Source organism: Prinia subflava, chromosome 1, assembly GCF_021018805.1.
Source record: "Prinia subflava isolate CZ2003 ecotype Zambia chromosome 1, Cam_Psub_1.2, whole genome shotgun sequence".
NCBI lineage: Eukaryota > Metazoa > Chordata > Aves > Passeriformes > Cisticolidae > Prinia > Prinia subflava.
Genome location: NC_086247.1, coordinates 66,263,838 through 66,281,647, shown reverse-complemented (window position 1 = coordinate 66,281,647; position 17,810 = coordinate 66,263,838). Strand labels below are relative to the sequence as shown.

Here is a 17,810-nt window from a genome sequence, read left to right as displayed (position 1 = left end):
CCAGCATGGGCCTTTCCACACAGCCTGGAGCCAGACATCAGTCCCCCATGTCCTCACGTTCCTGAGGCAGACTACTGATAATGTTTCCTCTCTGCCTAATTTTTTCTTGTCCCACACACTGTGCCATGTCCCCAGTAGATGGCCAATGGCGAGCACACTCCTAACTATTTCAGTACACGCACTGTGAACCTTTCCCACAGGCTCTCTACAAGAGTTTTCTCAGCTGAAACAGCCTGAGCAGCATTTTAATGAAACCATTAAAAACAAACCAACCCTAGTCCCCTGAGCATCAACCTTGAAAAGGCACTTAGACCTGTCACCCCAAGCTGCAAATGAGTAAGTCTGATTCTGTTTTAAGGGAAGTGCTCCTACCCAGACTGCCACTGCTCTCCCAGCATAAACGTGCCGGATATAACCATGGACTGGCTCCTCGAGGGAAATCAGCTTTGCACCTCCAGCTGGATGCACAGGTGCCGCAGAGGATCAGCAATGGGTTGCAGTGGGGCAGCACAGCAGCACTAAGACACCCAGCACATGGCATGCACAGCTGCCTAAATAGCTCAGCTGGGAGCAGCCAGCACATCTGCACCACAGCCTCCCCTTGGAAGTGTCCCATCCCTTTCCACTCCCTTAGAGAAACTGGGAATTGGCATTTGGTGCTATTGGCATTGGGCAAGAACCAGCACTGATTCACTTCTTCTGTATCAAATAGTTAGTGTTGACTGGTCTTCAGCAGACAAAGGGAAAAGAAAGGTAAATCTGTCTCCAGCATCAGGTGCTATATGTGCCTTAGCTTCTGAAGTCCCCTTCAGAGCATGGCAGCTGCCAGACAGGTCAGGGAGGACCAGGACCAGGTTTGGGGGAGCCCTCCATGCCTGGGGGAGGACACGGAGCCTCCTGGGCCCCAGTTTCATCTCACAGGTAACACTCACTGGGCACAGAGAACTGCTCCTGATGTTTGCCCTTGTGCTCTTCTAGGCTTTATCTAAGGTTATTTCTGCGATAAGGAGAAGCAGGAAAGCTGTGTGATCTGAGAGGAGGCAGAGTGCTGGAATAAACACCCTGTGCTGTGTGGGTTTTGCTGTTTCTTTAATTATCTCCTGTCCTGCAGATGGGCCCATGGCAGGGCTGTGGGGAGCTGAGACCAGCAGCAGTGCTGGGGCTGACGCTGGGGCACCGGGTCTGACACGGAGCTGTGGGCTGGAAGGGGGGAGCCCCGAGGAGCGGCTCGGGGGAAGCAGGGCCAGCAGTGCCCTCTGGGTCGGGACACTCAGCAGCAGCATAGCTGGCTCCCAATGAATTTCCGGGCATGCTTCAGCTCTAACTTGGGAAAGGAAAATATGGGCTGGCACACCCCCAGAAAGGTCACCGCCTCGCACTGTGCCAGGCTGCCAGCCGGGAAAGGTTTTCCAGCACAGCCTTACCGGCATCCCCCCACACCTGCGCCCAGCCCGGCGCCCAGGGCGGCCCTGCCAGCGACCGGCCGGGCCCGGCAGGGGCAGGCCCGGGAGGGGCAGGCCCGGGGAGCCGCCCAGAGCCCCACACGGGCCGGCCCGCGCTGCCCTCGGCGGCTGCAGAGCAGGGCCGAGGTGCAAATACCTCTCAGTGGCACAGGAGCATCCTGCAGCTGCCCTGAGCCTGTATGGCTGTGCCAGGCAGGCGGTGGCCGTGCTCCATGTCAGCCCCATGTGCTTCCCAGAGTGAAGGTACACTGGAGTACAGTGTACAGTCAGTGGGAAATAACACATCTTCTGGAGGTTGCTCCTAAGGGAGTAGCTTCATTGAAAGCCCCAGCAAGCAAGTCATATTACTGCTTAGGATTCTTTCCTTAAATGTCTACAGTGCCTTCCATTTTATTTCTTGAGCTTCTCTCCTAAAAACTATTGAACTCTCTTGGTGGAAAGAAAATTAAAGAAAATGTTTCTGATCTTCTGAAATGAAGTCTGATTAATGTTCTTGTCCAGACAGATAGATGCCTGTGCCATACTGCTGAGGTGGGACAGCTTACAGTCAGGGTCACCCAGTACAGCCCAAGACCCTGGTTTCAGGAATTTCAAAATTGTCAGATTAACTGACCAGGGTGAAAGATTCTATAACGGATAGCTATCTCAGGGTCATTCCCAGTTATGAAGGCAAAAACAGTGCAAGGGAAGAACTCCTCGTTTCCTAGAGACAAGGAATATAATAGATCATGTCTTGTTTTGCCCATCATCTGACATTCTTACACAGCTTCAGCATCTGACATGCTGCAGAGTGCAGAGACTGTAAATCTGGAGAGCAAGAAGCAGGACTGCTCAATGACAGGGATGTTTCTCTTCCAGTTCCTGTGTAAACCTACTGTTCCGATTACCAAAACTAAGAGCAAGATGCTGTATGTCCAGAGCTCCAAAATTTCTGCTGCCTGTGCCCAGACATGAAAACAAGATCCAAACAATGAGGGCTGAGCTGGACAGATCAGCAAAAGACAACAGCAGATGAGGGTAGGTTTGTGAAACTATACAAACAAATAGTAACAACAAAAAAGGAGGCTGTGCCAAGTGGTTAGAGAGTCAGTATCTGTGACTAATGGGGCATTTGTTCAGCTATGGAATACCCACCTAACACCAAATCCCTCAACCCGTAGGAAATCAAGGAAATTGCAAATCTCGTCTTATTTGCACAAGCTACAAAGCTAGCAAATAATAACAGGAAGCACATTCTTCAATGAGGAAAACCGAAATGCACACTGTTTTCCTTTCCTTTCCTTTGCCTCCTTGCCCGAGACAAACCTGAAAGCAGCACAGTCACTGAAATAACAATCACTGCAGTGGACTTACTGGTTGGGTTTGGAACTGCAGAAACCATGTCCTTGCTTTCGGGAGCAAGGGCACCGTAATTGGCATGGTGGTGGTGATGCCGATGGTGGTGGTGGTGCCTTGCAGCCATTTTTGTGGTGTATGGAGTTCCACCATTCTCCTCAATGTTGAACGGATGCAGATCGCTGTTGTTCAACGGATAGCTACAAAATAAATTCAGTTCAAATTAGAGCAGTAAACAGTAGCACCAATTGTACTTTTGGAGAGACAGAGTGAAAACTTTCTTGGGAAAAAATGCTCAATGTTTTGTAAATAAAAATTTAAATGAGATATATCCAAAATCTTTAGTTTTCTATCTATGCAAGATTTATCTGATGAGGAAAAAGGGTGCCTCTGCTTGTTGGTATGGCTTTAAGATCAGAACTATTTTTGATTTTACACACTACACAATCTCTGCTAGAATCTTTCCTGGGATAGGAAAGTCATCAAGCAGAAAACAATAACTCCTTTAAAGTGAAATTGTCCAAAGAGCAGACCAAGGAACAGTCTCAAATTAACACTACATTCCTAAGAATGTTCAGGTCTCTAAATTTATAGTGAAAAATGGGTATATAAAAAAAATCTGACTTAGGGAAAAAATTGAGAAATTAAACATTTTACAGAAAACATACAAAATAGCACTTAGTCAAAAAGGAATTGTACCTGTGCTGGAATAAGTAGTTTGGGTTTTTGGTGGGCGTGTTTAGTTAGCAGATAAACTATCGTCAGTCTACAATAGCTGGCAAACGGGGACACATTGACATTTTAACTCATCATCTCTGAGAGGTGACAAATGACACGGCTGTTCTTCATTAGCTTTAACTGATGCTGTTTCAGTTTATTGCTTGAAATTACGAGGAATTGCTAGAAGTGATATTTTCTCTCCATTCCAGCAAACAAAGAAGACTGAGATAATTCTACATAGATATTGCGAACAACTTGAATGTCTGTTCCTCAGAGGAGTGCTTACATTTTTTGTAAGGTTTAAACTTATTCTATAGTAGTGCATTAGACAGTAGTTGTGGTAAATCAATTCATTTCAACAAAAGATGAATCCCCTGCCTATTTGAAATATGCTAAAGAAATTATATCTTCAGCTGCATGGGTTTTCAGTTTACTTTTATTAATAACAGCAGCCGAAAACCTGACAATATGAAATGAAGGCAAACCAAATAATTAAAGGAACAATGAATAAATTATACCTAAGATACTTGCTACATATGTTCTCTGCAGATTACTTAGTGATCCAAAGCAAAATTAACCAGTCATCTGCAAATAAACACATCTGTATAATTTCCAAAGTTATACTGAAAAACGCAGCTTGGTACATCTTTAATAACCACTGTCTTCTTGGTAACAACTTCAGACAACATGAGGTTTCTGACTGGGTTCTAATTGAATCATACTTTTATGCTGGTTACTTTTTGAAAGCAGCAGGTGGGGAGGGGAACGTCGTGTATGTTAATCTTGGCAGGTTCCCGGCACGGGGCAACCACTGCCAATAAAGGCCCTTCTGATGCCTTTTTTCCCTTAAAGAAACGATACAAATAGGTGTCTGATCCACAGGGGACAGCTTTTGTGAGCTCAGATAATCCAGACAGGACTGGTCTGTCTTTTCAAACTGCACTACATCTTTACTGCTACAATCAAATCAAGCAAGTGTCTACAGGGGGGAAATGGTACAAGCTAATGAGATTGCACACTAATTGTAGCAGCTCTCCTGTACTTTCCCTTCAAGAGCCTTGGATTGGTGTGACATTTTTTGACTGAGAGCATAGGTAGTTTTGTTCACATGGTTAAAATCCTGCTGGGAAATAAGTTTGGGGCTGGAGCCTCAAAACATCTCTTTTTTTCCATCTGATTCAGTTTTTTTTCAAGACACAAAACCCTATGTGCTGGGAGTTTCATTTCACCCACTGGCAGGCTGGTTTAGCAGATTTTCAGATGGTCTTTTCAAAATGAATCACACCAAATCCTTACACTCACTTGTCATACTGCTATGGGCCCAAGGTATCTTCCATGCTGAAATGAGGAGCTGAGCAACTGAATGAGCCAACTAAATTGACTTCTGGCATGAGGGCAAATGTGCACCAAATTCTCTAGATGTACTTCTTGACTGTCCAGAGAGGAGTATTACATGTAAAATGTTCACATGTAAAATGTAAAATGCAGGGAGACCATTACATCCAAAAAGTAAGGAGCTATCCCAGTGAAGCTGTTGTTCAGCTGTGCACTGAAATCCTTGAGGACTCAGGTCACATAGCTGCAGACGGGGTGTCACTACCCAGGCAGCGCGCTCCCATGTGAAATCCCGGCTCAAACTGCCGGCCCATGCAAAAGCGTGTGGTCGTCTGCACTCTTCCAGGGCCAACAACAACAGATGTCGAGGCAAACTCATCTCAGTGTCAGACAACTCTTGTACTTCTGATGCATATGAGGCTGGGCACTTGCACAGACACCCTCACTACCAAGGAGTTACTGAACAATCAGAAACAACAGGCCTTGCAGCAGACCCAGAGCCTGCAAACTAGAAATGCTGACAGTACCCAAACAAAAATATCATAAATAATCCAAATCTCTTTTCTGTGTACTCATATATATTTTAGGGGCAAATTGCTATCTTACTGTAGTTTCTACGAGGTGATATCAGTATTAATATCTCATATCACATGTTTTTCACTTTTCTTCCACTCTTTTAAATACACAGACTTAACACTTTTCCACTCAATGCATCCTTTTGTCACTAACTTTGCTTTCTATTGCTTGCTTCTATCTGGCTTACCTGAATAGAAAACATGCTCATGTATCCTTCCCAATCTATTGATGTAAATAAGTCACTACTTTCAGTGAACTAACTTTTTAACCATATTCTAAAGTATTCATACTACTGGCCTCCAGGAATTCATAATTGCTCCTCCAACATCAAATAATGCTCTCAGACTACGTGCATTATGTGGACAGGCAGTAGTTTTCATCCTTTCTCTTGCTTCTGCCTTCTAGCTGTCTTAGTATGCCAATGTCTGACCTTTGGTTTGCTTTTTAAATATCAGTTGGCTGTCCTGCAGGTTTCCTCTTTCTCTCCTGTTATTTACCTGTGTGGCTTTCTCAACAAGTTCCAGCTGTTTCCTATACAGATAGTTCCTGTCCTTCAAGGAAAATGAGGCAGGGCCCTACAGGCAAGTGTGCAAAGGAAGCAAACATTTTTTTCTTCTTTGTCCCTCCCTCAGCAAAAAGCACTCCTGAGGATTCAGTTTTTGGAGGCTGAACCTTCAAAAAAGCCACTCAGTGTTCACAAGAAGGTTAGTACTGCCTTTAACCTCAAATTCACATTAGTTACATCCTTCTGACCAAAAAGGCAGCACATCGAGGAACAAGACAAATAACATGTATCTACTAATTTCCTTTTCTATTTTACAATTTTCATTTACATTACTAGTTCTCTCAGTTTTACACTTCTCACATATTACCTGAAAAGCTATTTTCAGTTCACATTCTTAGATTTCATGTGCTCCAGTCACCTACTGCTTTACCAAACTACGTCTCTAGTGTACAATTCACACACAGAATAGTGTTAAAAGGACATAGAAAAATGGGGAGAAGAAAAGTTTTTGAAAGCCTTCAGAACCAAAGTACGTGGGCCTGTGTTACCTGGACTGAACCTCCAACACCTTCACTCGCAGAGACCCCATGACCCTCCTGTGCAATCAATTTCAGTGTCTCAGCACGTCTACACTTATTTCTTTGTTTATTCTGTCTCCTTTACTGCAATTTAAGCTGCTATTTTATCTCCCATCCATCACACACACAGTGAGAAGGTTATTTCTTGCTACAGAAGCCTGTGATTTTGAAAATTGCCCTTTACATCTCCCCTCAGGATCTGAAGAGCTCTGAATTCCTCAGTTGCCCCTCACAGGTTGCACATTCCCTACCGCTCTGAGACATCTTGCCATCCCTGTCCACCCAGCTGCCCCCTGCTCTGCTTCCAACATGCAGTGCTAAGAACTGGACACCCTGTTCCAGGTGAGGCCTTGCAAACACATTTCAAAGAGGAAGGGATGCTTCCTACATCCTATAGGATCTACTCCTGTTTACACACTGGTGTTTTTCTATATAGCTGGGGATTGTTGATTCACATTTAAGTTGTAATCCTCAAGAACATCACATCCTTTCCTAAACTGGCCAGGTTTCCAGCCCCACAACCTCAGCTGTGACACATTACTTCTACCTAACAGCATAAACATTCCTCCTGAGCTGTGCCCTAAGCTTTGTGATGTGCAAAGATCAATACCTGATCAAGACTTCCTTCTCATCCATGAATGGCCCAGTATGCAAGGACTCACATTTTGGTGTAACACATGAGTGACAAGGGTTTTTTTAAAAAACATAATTGCCTTTCCATGCCATCGTCTTCCCAGCTGCCATCCTCAGCCTCCTACACAACTGTAGCTCTGCAGAAACACCTTCCACCTGTGTCCCAGAGCAGGCTTACTCCTGCACCCTGCCCACGTCCCTCTTTCCCCACTCTTCCTCTAGGCATCTTCTACCTGTCTGAAGTTACACTTGGAGAGCAAATGGTGGGGCTTGTTTCTCTCCCCTCTCCATGGGGAGGCTGGAGGAGCAATAGCAGAAAGCAGGCTCAAACTATGGTGCCTTGTGGATGACTCTAAGAGTTTAGACCTTCCCTACTACAGCTGAACAGTGGTTTAAAAAAATCCCAGGCTTCTAGATCTGGCTGTGATAAGTAACCTTCAACAATTACCACACCCACCTCTATTTGTTTTGCACATTCCTCCTGCACCAAACCACTGCAATTTTCCAGTATTTAAAAGTCCTCAAACTTTCCACAAACATCTTCAGAACTGCTCTTGATCCTCCCCCATCTTTAGCTTGGAGCAAGCCTGGTGGTGATTTGCACAGGTTTTGGCAAAAATTCACACTGCTGGCGTGGTACTGAATGTGCTGGGAGATGTATCACCCATCACCCTATCATTACAATACCTTCTCCAGCATCAAAATGGGCTTTAGATGTGCTCCCAAATGGCAGCCAGTGGAAGTGCTGCAGTGCCTATTAATATATATTTGTATTAATGTGTATGTAATGCAAGCAGCCACTGCGTTTGAAACTTCAGTGTGGCAGCCCGGGAGAGGAGACTTAATAGCTATGTGAAACCAAACATTCCTTTTTGGCTTTAGTATCTCCCTTTATTGGGAGGAAGGAGGGTAGACTCTGGGTTAATTCCTTGCCCATGCTTCACAAGCAGTTAAAACAAACAAACAAATAAACCAAAATGAACTTTTAGTTAATTTTGAACTTTTGAAACAAAATGAACTTTTACTAAATAAGATTAAACTTCCTTTAATTGTATTTAGAATCATATATCACTTGCTTCACTAAAGCATGGCAGTGGCACAGAAAGAGAAGGAATTTTGCATTCTCTGAAAATGTCCCTGTGGAGAGGAAAGAGGGAGTGAGGGGATAGGAAGAAGGCAGTACATGTGAATATCTCTTAATGGCCAGGGCTATTGGACTGAAGCAAAAGATTTGCCCCAGCATTACATGAGAAGGGAACACAGACCACAGTAGGATGACTGCATTAACGAGAGGGTAAACTTTCATTTTGCAGCCAAGGACTGGGACATATAGAAACAATGAGTATTCCTAAGTAAAGGAAAACTGGGATCACTAAAAGTAAACCTGTGGGGTTTTTTTCCTGCATCATGTAACCAAGATCTCATTGCTGGCCAGAACTGGCTTCCTGAGGTGTGTGAAGTGTAACTAAAGCTAGCAGTGTGGTTACACTTCCATGCTTTGCTCTGACACCAGGACATCATAGCTGGCCCACTTGCTTCCTTCAGGGAAGGCACGGAAAATTGTGTTCCTTTCTTTCCCTGCTGCCATGATCCACAGTCCCCATCAGCTCCTAGGGACACCTCAGAAAGCAGAGCAGGCAGCCAGCAGCCTTCTCCCAGACAACCTTGAAATTAAAGAGAAAATTATAATAGGGGAAAATATATTAATAAATGGTGATGGAAGCCTGCTGTAGGACACAAGATGCTGAACTAAGTTTTGAAGCAAGACTACTCTGGAATTCTCCACAAGAAGAATAAAGCCTGCAGCAAAGCATGTTCTAATAAAATACCAAGGTACAAATCTTGACTCAATAAAGACATTGTCCTCATAGATTTCACCTTATCTGCATAAAGATCATTTAAAAAATACTGTCTTGCAAAACTGTCATGCAAAATAGGCCCACTAGGGAACTAAGCTTGCTTTTCTTCATTTACAAATGCTTTTAATTAACACTAACAATAGCTAATGATATTTAATCACCTGTCAAAAAAAATTCATTGTCCCAGATGTCCTTGTAGATGAGAAAACTCTGAAAAGCAGACATAAAATTTTCTAGGACCAACAAGATCCTTCCTCAAGTCTGCTGCCTTCCCTTTTGAGACAAATATATTCTTGTCCTTAGGATATAAAACAACTTGGGGTGTCTAACCCAAGCAAGCCAGCTGAGGTTAAAACTAAGCCAACTGAGGTTTGCTCAAGTTAAAACAGGAGCAAAGCCAAGCAAGGAACTGTGGCCTCTGAGGGAGCCTGCAGCTGACCTCAGATTGCCAGCTACAGTGCAGCTTTTCCCACCACTTAACCCATTTAATGACACAGGTCCTGTGAGCTAAGCACATCCCTGTCTCATCTCTACTGTGCTCAGTATCACACTGCTGCCAAAGGCTGCAGAGAGAAGCAGGCACAGGCCTGAGGCTTAGCTAAGAGAGGAGAACATGAGAAAGCACAGGATGGGACAGGAGTTGCTGGACATAAAAGATGAAGGCAGAAACAGCTAAAAAGTGCTATAGAGCATGCCCAGAAGGATTGCTGGAATTCACAGGTACTTACGGTAGGGATACATGAGCGATGGCCAAACATCACAGAGCTCTGAAGCGGGAGTATCAGAGCCTCATGGGTGACAAAAACCTTGCAAGGCCAGCACTGTCTAGGAAATAGTATCAGTAACTGTGTAAGGTCCAAAGTTCTGTGGTAGCCTTGGGATATTTGAGTATGGACTTAGCAAAACCAGGAACAGTGCAAGGAAAAAGCAGGGCTAACTGCAAGGAGACAAGAGGTGAATTCATGTGCAGAATAAGTTTCATTCCGGATGCATATAGAAAGGTAAGAAAAGTGATCAGCCTCATGTAAGCAAGCTGCTGGTCAGTCAGCTTGGCTGGTCAAGCTCTGATCACCACAGTCCAGGGCATCTTCTCAACTGAGTCCTATTTTCTGTGGAGGTCTGTGCATGGAGGGTGGAGCTCTCTGTGCTGCTCCACATTTGTGAGCTGCTGTTTGCGTATGCAGATGCTGCTCAAGGTGCTGCCCTTCACCTCCTCTGCTCCTCGGCAGGGCTGGCTGAGTGGGTGCTCGGTGAGCATTTACATCCCTGGAATGAATGCTCAGCATCTCATCCTGGGCTGTGAAGCCAGGAACTACAGCAGCCTTGCATCTAGCAGATTAAAAAAAGTGTAATCCCTTTAGCCTTGAAGCCAATCCACTGGATTTGGCTTCCCTTAACAATATGCTCCCATCTTACAAAATCTCCTTTCTGTCTCCATCCTTACTAAGCTGAAATTCCTTGGGAAAGAGACTTGTTTTAAAAGAAATTACCAAAACTGTGTAATTTTCATTCTTCTAAGTTATTCTGATGCTGGATTCTGCTAATGCTTTACAAAAAATATGCTTTCTTGTGAATTTTCAGTAATTTGCTGTAACTTTGAAGTCCAGCGTGAACACGACCAACTCTATTGCCACACAAATTACTTCTTTTTAGGTTATAGATTTTTGCCCTTTTTAAAAGACAGTATTAACAGGTAAAACTAGTACAAAATCAATCATTCAGCACAGCAAGGCCTCTCTTAATTACATATTTGCAGCCTCTGCCCTATCTCTGGGCAGGTTCTCACTTCAATACTTCGGCAATTCGTCTCACTTACAGCAGGAAACTGCTCATTTTACCTTTAAAGCCATTTTCACAGTTTTGGGTTTTTTTAAGTTGGAAATTAGGAATGAGACACACGCATTAAATGCAACCATTGAAAGTGAAAATGAGTAATAACAAACAAAGGCCTCCTGGGCTCAAAATTTTCATACAGAAGCAGCATCCAATTTTACATTTAAGTTCCTTGAAGTTTGCTTCAAATCAGCCTTGCTACTGATTCAGAGAGCCCCAGGTACTGAAGACACAGATGCTGAAATCACAAAGCTCCCTTGCCGCTTTCATTCCTCTTCCCCATTCTAGTTTCTAGCAGAATCCACAGCTTTTCATATTCTAGTTCCTTTTTTTTTTTTTTTGCACATAACACTGTAAAACTCTGTTTCTCTTAAACCCTCTACTTGAGCTTTTTGTTTGCCTGACCCATTTTTTTTCCTGAGCTCTTCCTTCCTGCTTGACTCCTGTATTCCTACTGATGAGAAGGACTGGTCTCGGAGGCACCGTGATGCTGGCTCTGCTCTTGCCAGCAAGGCCTTAATGTTCAGGGCCTTGGCCCCGGAGATGAAAAGAAACAGCCACTCTGTCATCTGTTTAGGTACTGAGATCATTACTATGCTATTACACAATTCAGACAGCACTGGAGATTCATTAATGATTTGTATTTCTACTTCTCTAAGGAAGACAAAATTGCAGAAATTGGTAATGAAAGGTAAGCTACTGTGATTATAACTCCAGCACAGAGTGTTATGGGTTTAGCGAGGAAAAAGTAACTTATAAATAATTAGCTTCTTATCCGGAGTTTAATTGCATTAGATCAGTACTTCCTACTTCTAATTAGGTGTGGCTAATTCTTTCATTTTCGTTGTGGCTCGGAAAGTAGAAGATGTTTTTCACTGCCTCAGTTAAAAAAAAAGAAATAGTGTTTTTCATAATCCATCAACATAAGACAGTGGTAAGCCAGGAACTAGAGGTTTTCCAAACTGTTCCTGTATGAAACATCTGTTCTTGTGTAATCTAAAACATCATCTTTCATACCATGAGCTGAAGATTTTGATGTTTGATAAAGGTCATACTATTAGTGCTATGAAAGGAAAAGGAAAGGGAAGAGGAAAAAAAAGAAGATGAAAATGGAAAAGAAAAAAAGCCCAACCACATTATAAAGACAGTACATTCATAGTGGAAATATAATTGTGGTGCAATTTGAAAACAGAACCCTAGGGGCACTTCCACTGGTTCCTGTAGCTACAGCTCAACATTTATCTTAATTTTAAATTGGCAGATTCCTCAGTTCTGAGAGGGCGTGATGATTAACACAGTCATCGTGAATGCTTCTTCTGCTAGTGACAAACTAGATTTCTTCTGAAGAGATGAGAGATGCAGGCAACAGATCATAGAAGACAAGGTGCCACCAAACCCAAAGGAGTATCCCACAGTCATTAGAAAGCTGTTATGCAAAACACCCACAAACCCAGTGAAGTAACATTGGGTTAGACTGGTGGAACTTCCTATCTCCACCAATCCCTGTGCCAAGTCTGCCAAGGTTCTAACTGAAGGGGAAGAAAATCATCTTTAGAAAAGCTGGATGGAAAATAAAGGGTTGTTTTGTTGGGTTTTTTAAAATCTCTTCTTGTTCAAAACTGAAAGTATATTACATGCATAAATTTAGAGCAGTATGCAAGTTATTACAGACATACTTGTCCTTTCTGTAGCAAGATACTCATATCTGCAGGGGACAGCGCACAGGGAGGCCTGACACATGAACTTCACAATTAAATTCAGATTAACACTCATGAAACCAGCCCTGGGAAAGTAAGTTGTTTTGCTTTAAAGTACAGTCATGAAACAGTCATTAGTAAGTGCTTGAGAACAGCATTTACTCTGCAGCTTTATTACTGGAAATGATTCATATCAATGGAAGAACTCCAACTGAATTATCTGTTGGGGGTTTTTTTGGTTTTGGTTTTGGTTTTTGTTTGTTGTGGTTTCTTTTGGTGATGCAGTGGCAACAAGGGCAACAGCACATACACTGAGGAAGGGAAATTCTTTGGCCAGTCACTTCAAGGTACAACAGTAGGCAGGAAACAAGGAAAGTCAAGCAACATCTTCATGATCACCACACACTGCTTTGCCATGTACTGCAGGAGGCAGACAGAAAAGTATGGCCCACCTCTCTATGTGTTTTTTCTGATCTGATTTGACTAGGATTGTTTTTTTCCAAAAGCTGAATCCTTCTGTGTGCCTGCTGAGGAAGAAGGACTGATTTTCCTGCAGGCTCTTTGACACTAAAACTTGGGAGCAGGATAAGAACACTGATTTTTCCAAGCATGTGCAGTTTGATTTACTGTAGGAAAACTATTTATTCTGAAACAGTTCAAAATCTCCATACTCACAATGTAGCAAAAGTTTGGTTAGGGTGCAGAGAGTTCAAGCTGGCTCTCAAGGTTTCATGGCTAGCACATGAAATTTCTGTCTTAACAGAAGAAGCCAGGGTCCTGGTGGATCAGTGCCCTTTTCAAAGCACAACACAGAGTCTGAGGTCAATTAAAAAAATACATTTGCTAATTTATGTCCGTTAATGCTGGTCTGTAGCAGCTCTGGCACCAGCAGTCACTTTAGCTGCCATTAGCAATGCTGCAACAACAGCATTCCCCCTACAAGTCTGTTTTCCTTGGTTCTCTGTTGTAGAGTAATAGGAAAACCTCTCATTGCCAACAGTCTTTCCAGAGGTCTGGACTGTCACGTTAGATGGATGTGCATCAAAACTTCTCTCCTTTGCGGTAGGAAGAAGAAGCCTGCCTGCTTGGTTCACAAACTGAAAAGGTTCCTTCTCTGAAAATGAGATGGCTGCAGTGCTGAACTGTCTCCTCTCTCTCAGAGAGCCTCATCTTGCCAACTTTGATGCCTGAGAAGCAGGTGATAGAACCTGATTCGGTTTCATTTTTCCCCTGCTGCCTTTGATGTTCCCCAGCTCATTCCTCACCAGTACCTGAAGTTCCATTTTCAAAATTACTTGTAAACTCTGACACTCTTTCTCTTGCAGGCTGAAGAGACATCTTCTGCAGCGCTCATCCAGAGGAATAGAAAATCACATTTTACATCACCAGGCCACAATATATGCTTTGTTGCCATCCACAATGTGAGAAAATATCCTCCTGTTGGTCAGTATGCACATGGGTTAAATGATAACAGGGTCCAGAAAAACTTAATTCTTTCATTTAAGTATGCAAACCCCTGACTGCCAGTTTAGAAACGCATTATAAAACCTGATCCCTTTGTTCACTTTGCCTGTGACTCACATCAACTAGAGAAAAAATAGATGAAAATGAAAGTTTGAAGAAAAAGCCCACACTAAAACAATATATTCAAAGTGACAACACTTTCAGTATTGTATTTCAGGTATCATATTTCAGTATTCAATATTAGTCATTAGTTTGCATGCCAGGTCCCAGCTGGGGCTGAACAGCGATGCATTTCAGCTGGTGTTACAGATGTGGTGTCACAGTGTCACCAGCTTTTCAATTCCACATGAATTCCTGGGGAAGAGGACATGGGATTATGGTTATTACAAAGGAAAGGTAATCCTCCTTCAAATCCAAACACAGAGCATAGAGCCAGGCCTGAGCCCTGCTAGGGAAGACCTGGTTTCCAGCTTTATTAAGCACAGGAGGAAGATGTGCAGAGAGATGATCAAAAGATACCCTCAGCCAGGTTGTATCAATTAATTCTCCAGCACATGGAAGAAGTGATTCCATGTTGGACTTCATATCAGTGTAATTTTTCCAACGTCTATTGCTACACTCACTTCCCCTCCATCTCCTCAACAAAGTTGCTGCAAGGATACTGTTTATGACCTGTAATCAGATTACAGAAGTTTCTAACTGTATGCTGGACTTGTAAAAAGAAGGGTTCCGACAACAAACACACTTCAGAATAGGGTGGAGAAAGTTTGCACATGCAGTTCAGTGGGTACCCCTGAAAACATGTTTCATTTGCATTAAACTGTTACCTCCTTTAAGCAATTTTCAAGGCTTTTAAAAAAACCCCAAACTTCCCCGTGTATATTTAGAACACATTTAAAATGTGTTGACTTAGAATGACTGTGTAACATGCTCTTTGGTAAAAACTGTGCAGCATTTCCTCATGAGGAGCTCCCAGGTAATGTAATTCAGTCATTCAGTGTATAAACACTCACATACCAGGGCCATCAAGTTCCCATATTGAGTTTGTGCCTTTAAACTACCAGAGGATTCCTGTAGCAGCACAAAGTTAAAATGTAGATTGATTTTCTTTGACAGAGCTTTCCCAATATTTTAAATAAAAATTGCTGGTGTGTTTAACAAACAGACCAAACATTTTCCACTTTTTTTCTCTCTCCCCTCTCTACACGTGATCTGGTTTCAGCTGCAGTGTTTTGTGTAGCTTCAAAAAAAAATTGTAATCCTAACATCACAAGACTTCTATTACTTGTTAAAACCAAACTGTTGTGAGTTACAACTGTGCTAATTTTAGGGGAAAAAAAAAGGCCAATGTGCTTTTTAATATTTAAAGCAATTCTTTTATACTACCCTGTTCAGACAGATATCACCTATATCCCACCTTTGCTCAGGTGGTGCAAGCTGCACAGGTGAGAGCAGTACTGGGGTCAGAGAGGAAACAGGCAGACATGCTCCCTTTTCCCAGCTGCATCCTAGCCCATTTGCTACAGGAAGCCAGCTATGTCTCGAGGGAGGAAGGACAGATCCCTTCTTACCTAGCTGCTCGCTCCGTGACTTGGCTGGTTCAGATTTCTGCAGACAGCAGTGAGGATGAGGGCTGAACAAGTGAAAAGGGGAGTGCAGAATGTGTGGGCTCCTTCTCCAGAGAAGCAGAAAGACAAGTGCTTCCCTCCAGGCGACACACACAAACTGCAGAACACACAAGGCCCACAGGTTCTTCACCAATGTGCCTGAGGCTGTTTAACACTTACAGGACCAGCTGGGCCTTGTGCTGTCTTTTCTTGCAGTCTGTCACAGAATGGATCCCTCGTTCAGTGCATCTTCAGCAACAAACCAAACCACATATAACAACACAGGATGAGGTGGAACACTGGCAACAAACCACATGGAAGCTGACAAGGTTATATGACAAGAATGATACTGTATTATGAATGTAGGTGTGTAAATAACAAAGCATAATTTCCCCACACTTTAATGTGAGTATTCAAAAAACCCTCCTCCAGAGTACTTTCAGAGCAGCAGCTAAACTAGACGTCTGTTCCAGTGGCTCCAAAAAAGTTTCTCTTTCTTCCTTTCTTAAATAAAATGCTGCTGAAATAGAGGAAGACTAGTCTGGGGAAACCAAAGTCAGCCTCTGTGATTACACACCTTAGGCTTGCTCTGGCACTTTCACATCTCAGTGCACAATTATTTTATTGTCTTCCCCTCTCTACAGATTGTACTGGAAACAATGATCCACCACAGCATTAGTAATTACAGAGGAAATCAGACACAAGCCTATCTACCCACCCTCCCCCAAAAGCTTTCAAAAATAAATAATGCATCATAACCAGATCCACAAGATTGACATTTTTTATTTGTACTTAGCACATACAGGAGAGATCAAAACAAATAATAAAAGATAGCATTTGTAAACAAATGTATTTCACAAAAAGGTATAAACTATCAAATTTGCTCTGAAAAAATTTGTTATAGACATTTATAAATGTGTATTTATCAAAATCAAGTTTAAAACTACTTCATTTTGAAAACATCCCAAATGAAGATTCGTTCATTCCAACAACTTCAGAAAGACCACAGATGTAAGGCCTAACTAAAACAAATGTACGAGTGAAGATGGCACTGTGATTTTTGGTTTAACAAAAAAGTCTGCAACCGATCAAAATACCAGCCTGTTCAATTCAAAGTCCAAGGTCTGTAAAATATACATTCAACTTCACAAATGTCTAACTTTAAAAAAATAGAGCTATTCCACTGGAATGTCCTCACTTTTTAATGCACTGATTATGTGTTGTGTTTTTGAACCCACTCAGAGAAAAGTAATCAGCAGGTAGTTTCATGTAATAATAAAACTCACTTCCATAATCACGTTAAAAATAAGACGACAGCAGCACCCTTTTAGCAAGGATTAATTTTTAACATTCTTGCCTTTATAGCAGCAGGTATGATTTTGGGGAATGCTATCAATATAATCAGTAAGTAAAAAAAATAAAAATATACGTACTCTGTGAAATTTATTACAGTGTTCTTTCCCTATAATTTTTTCCAAAGTTAGGTAAGCACCTCTGTTTTCTTCTGCAGAACACAAAAATTAGAAACAAATGTCATCCAAACCTAGGACTACCTCAGTAGGCTCCCTTTGTTGGTGACCCACAAGCCTAATTTGATTGCCAGTATGAATTATATTTTTTCTTCCCTCCAATCTCCTTTTTGCATGCCAACTAAGAAACAAAGTTCTCATACTTGATCTATTAATTTGACTCAAAAGAAACAAGGTAATAAAAATAACTAAGGCACAAGTGTCTGATCTTCAACAGCAGGCAGAGGGTCACAGATTTGAAACTAGGGTAGAATAAAAACCCCCAGCAATATTTATGGTCTCGAGGCACTGAAAATTCTTACCAGAATTTAAAAACAGGTTTTTCAAGATTTTTTTTTTTGTAACGAAGATATGGAAAACACTTTTCCCAAGAATGTCCACAAACACTAAACAAGGATGGATATACATACAAAGACACACACTTTATGCACAATACACTTTGAACATACTGCAGACAGACAAGGACCATGGAATGCAATGATGTCTAAGATGGCAGGTGAAATGAAGATGGCTCTTTTTCAGAGAGTCGTCATGAGTTTATCTTGGTACACCATGCTTTGGACTCCTCCTAAATTCTTCTGGTTCTGTTCCTGGATATACCGTAAATTGCTGTCCTCTCCACTTGTGGGGGGTTTCCAATAGGGCCTGTCATCATGATAGGGTGGCCTGTACCATT

General features: G+C 42.4%; 1 protein-coding gene across 3 annotated transcripts in view; it reads right to left on the bottom strand.

The window, feature by feature from the left end:
* Window positions 1–17,810, bottom strand: part of EPB41L4B (erythrocyte membrane protein band 4.1 like 4B) — a 169,367-nt gene that overhangs the window by 70,113 nt on the left and 81,444 nt on the right. For 2 of the 3 annotated variants that reach the window (XM_063398915.1, XM_063398925.1), the window contains exon 16: window positions 2,817–2,998. In XM_063398915.1, coding sequence (XP_063254985.1) covers window positions 2,817–2,998 — 182 coding nt within the window. Of the gene's footprint in view, window positions 1–2,816; window positions 2,999–16,368; window positions 17,801–17,810 lie in introns of those variants that run through there. The other variant, XM_063398935.1, reaches the window with a different exon arrangement.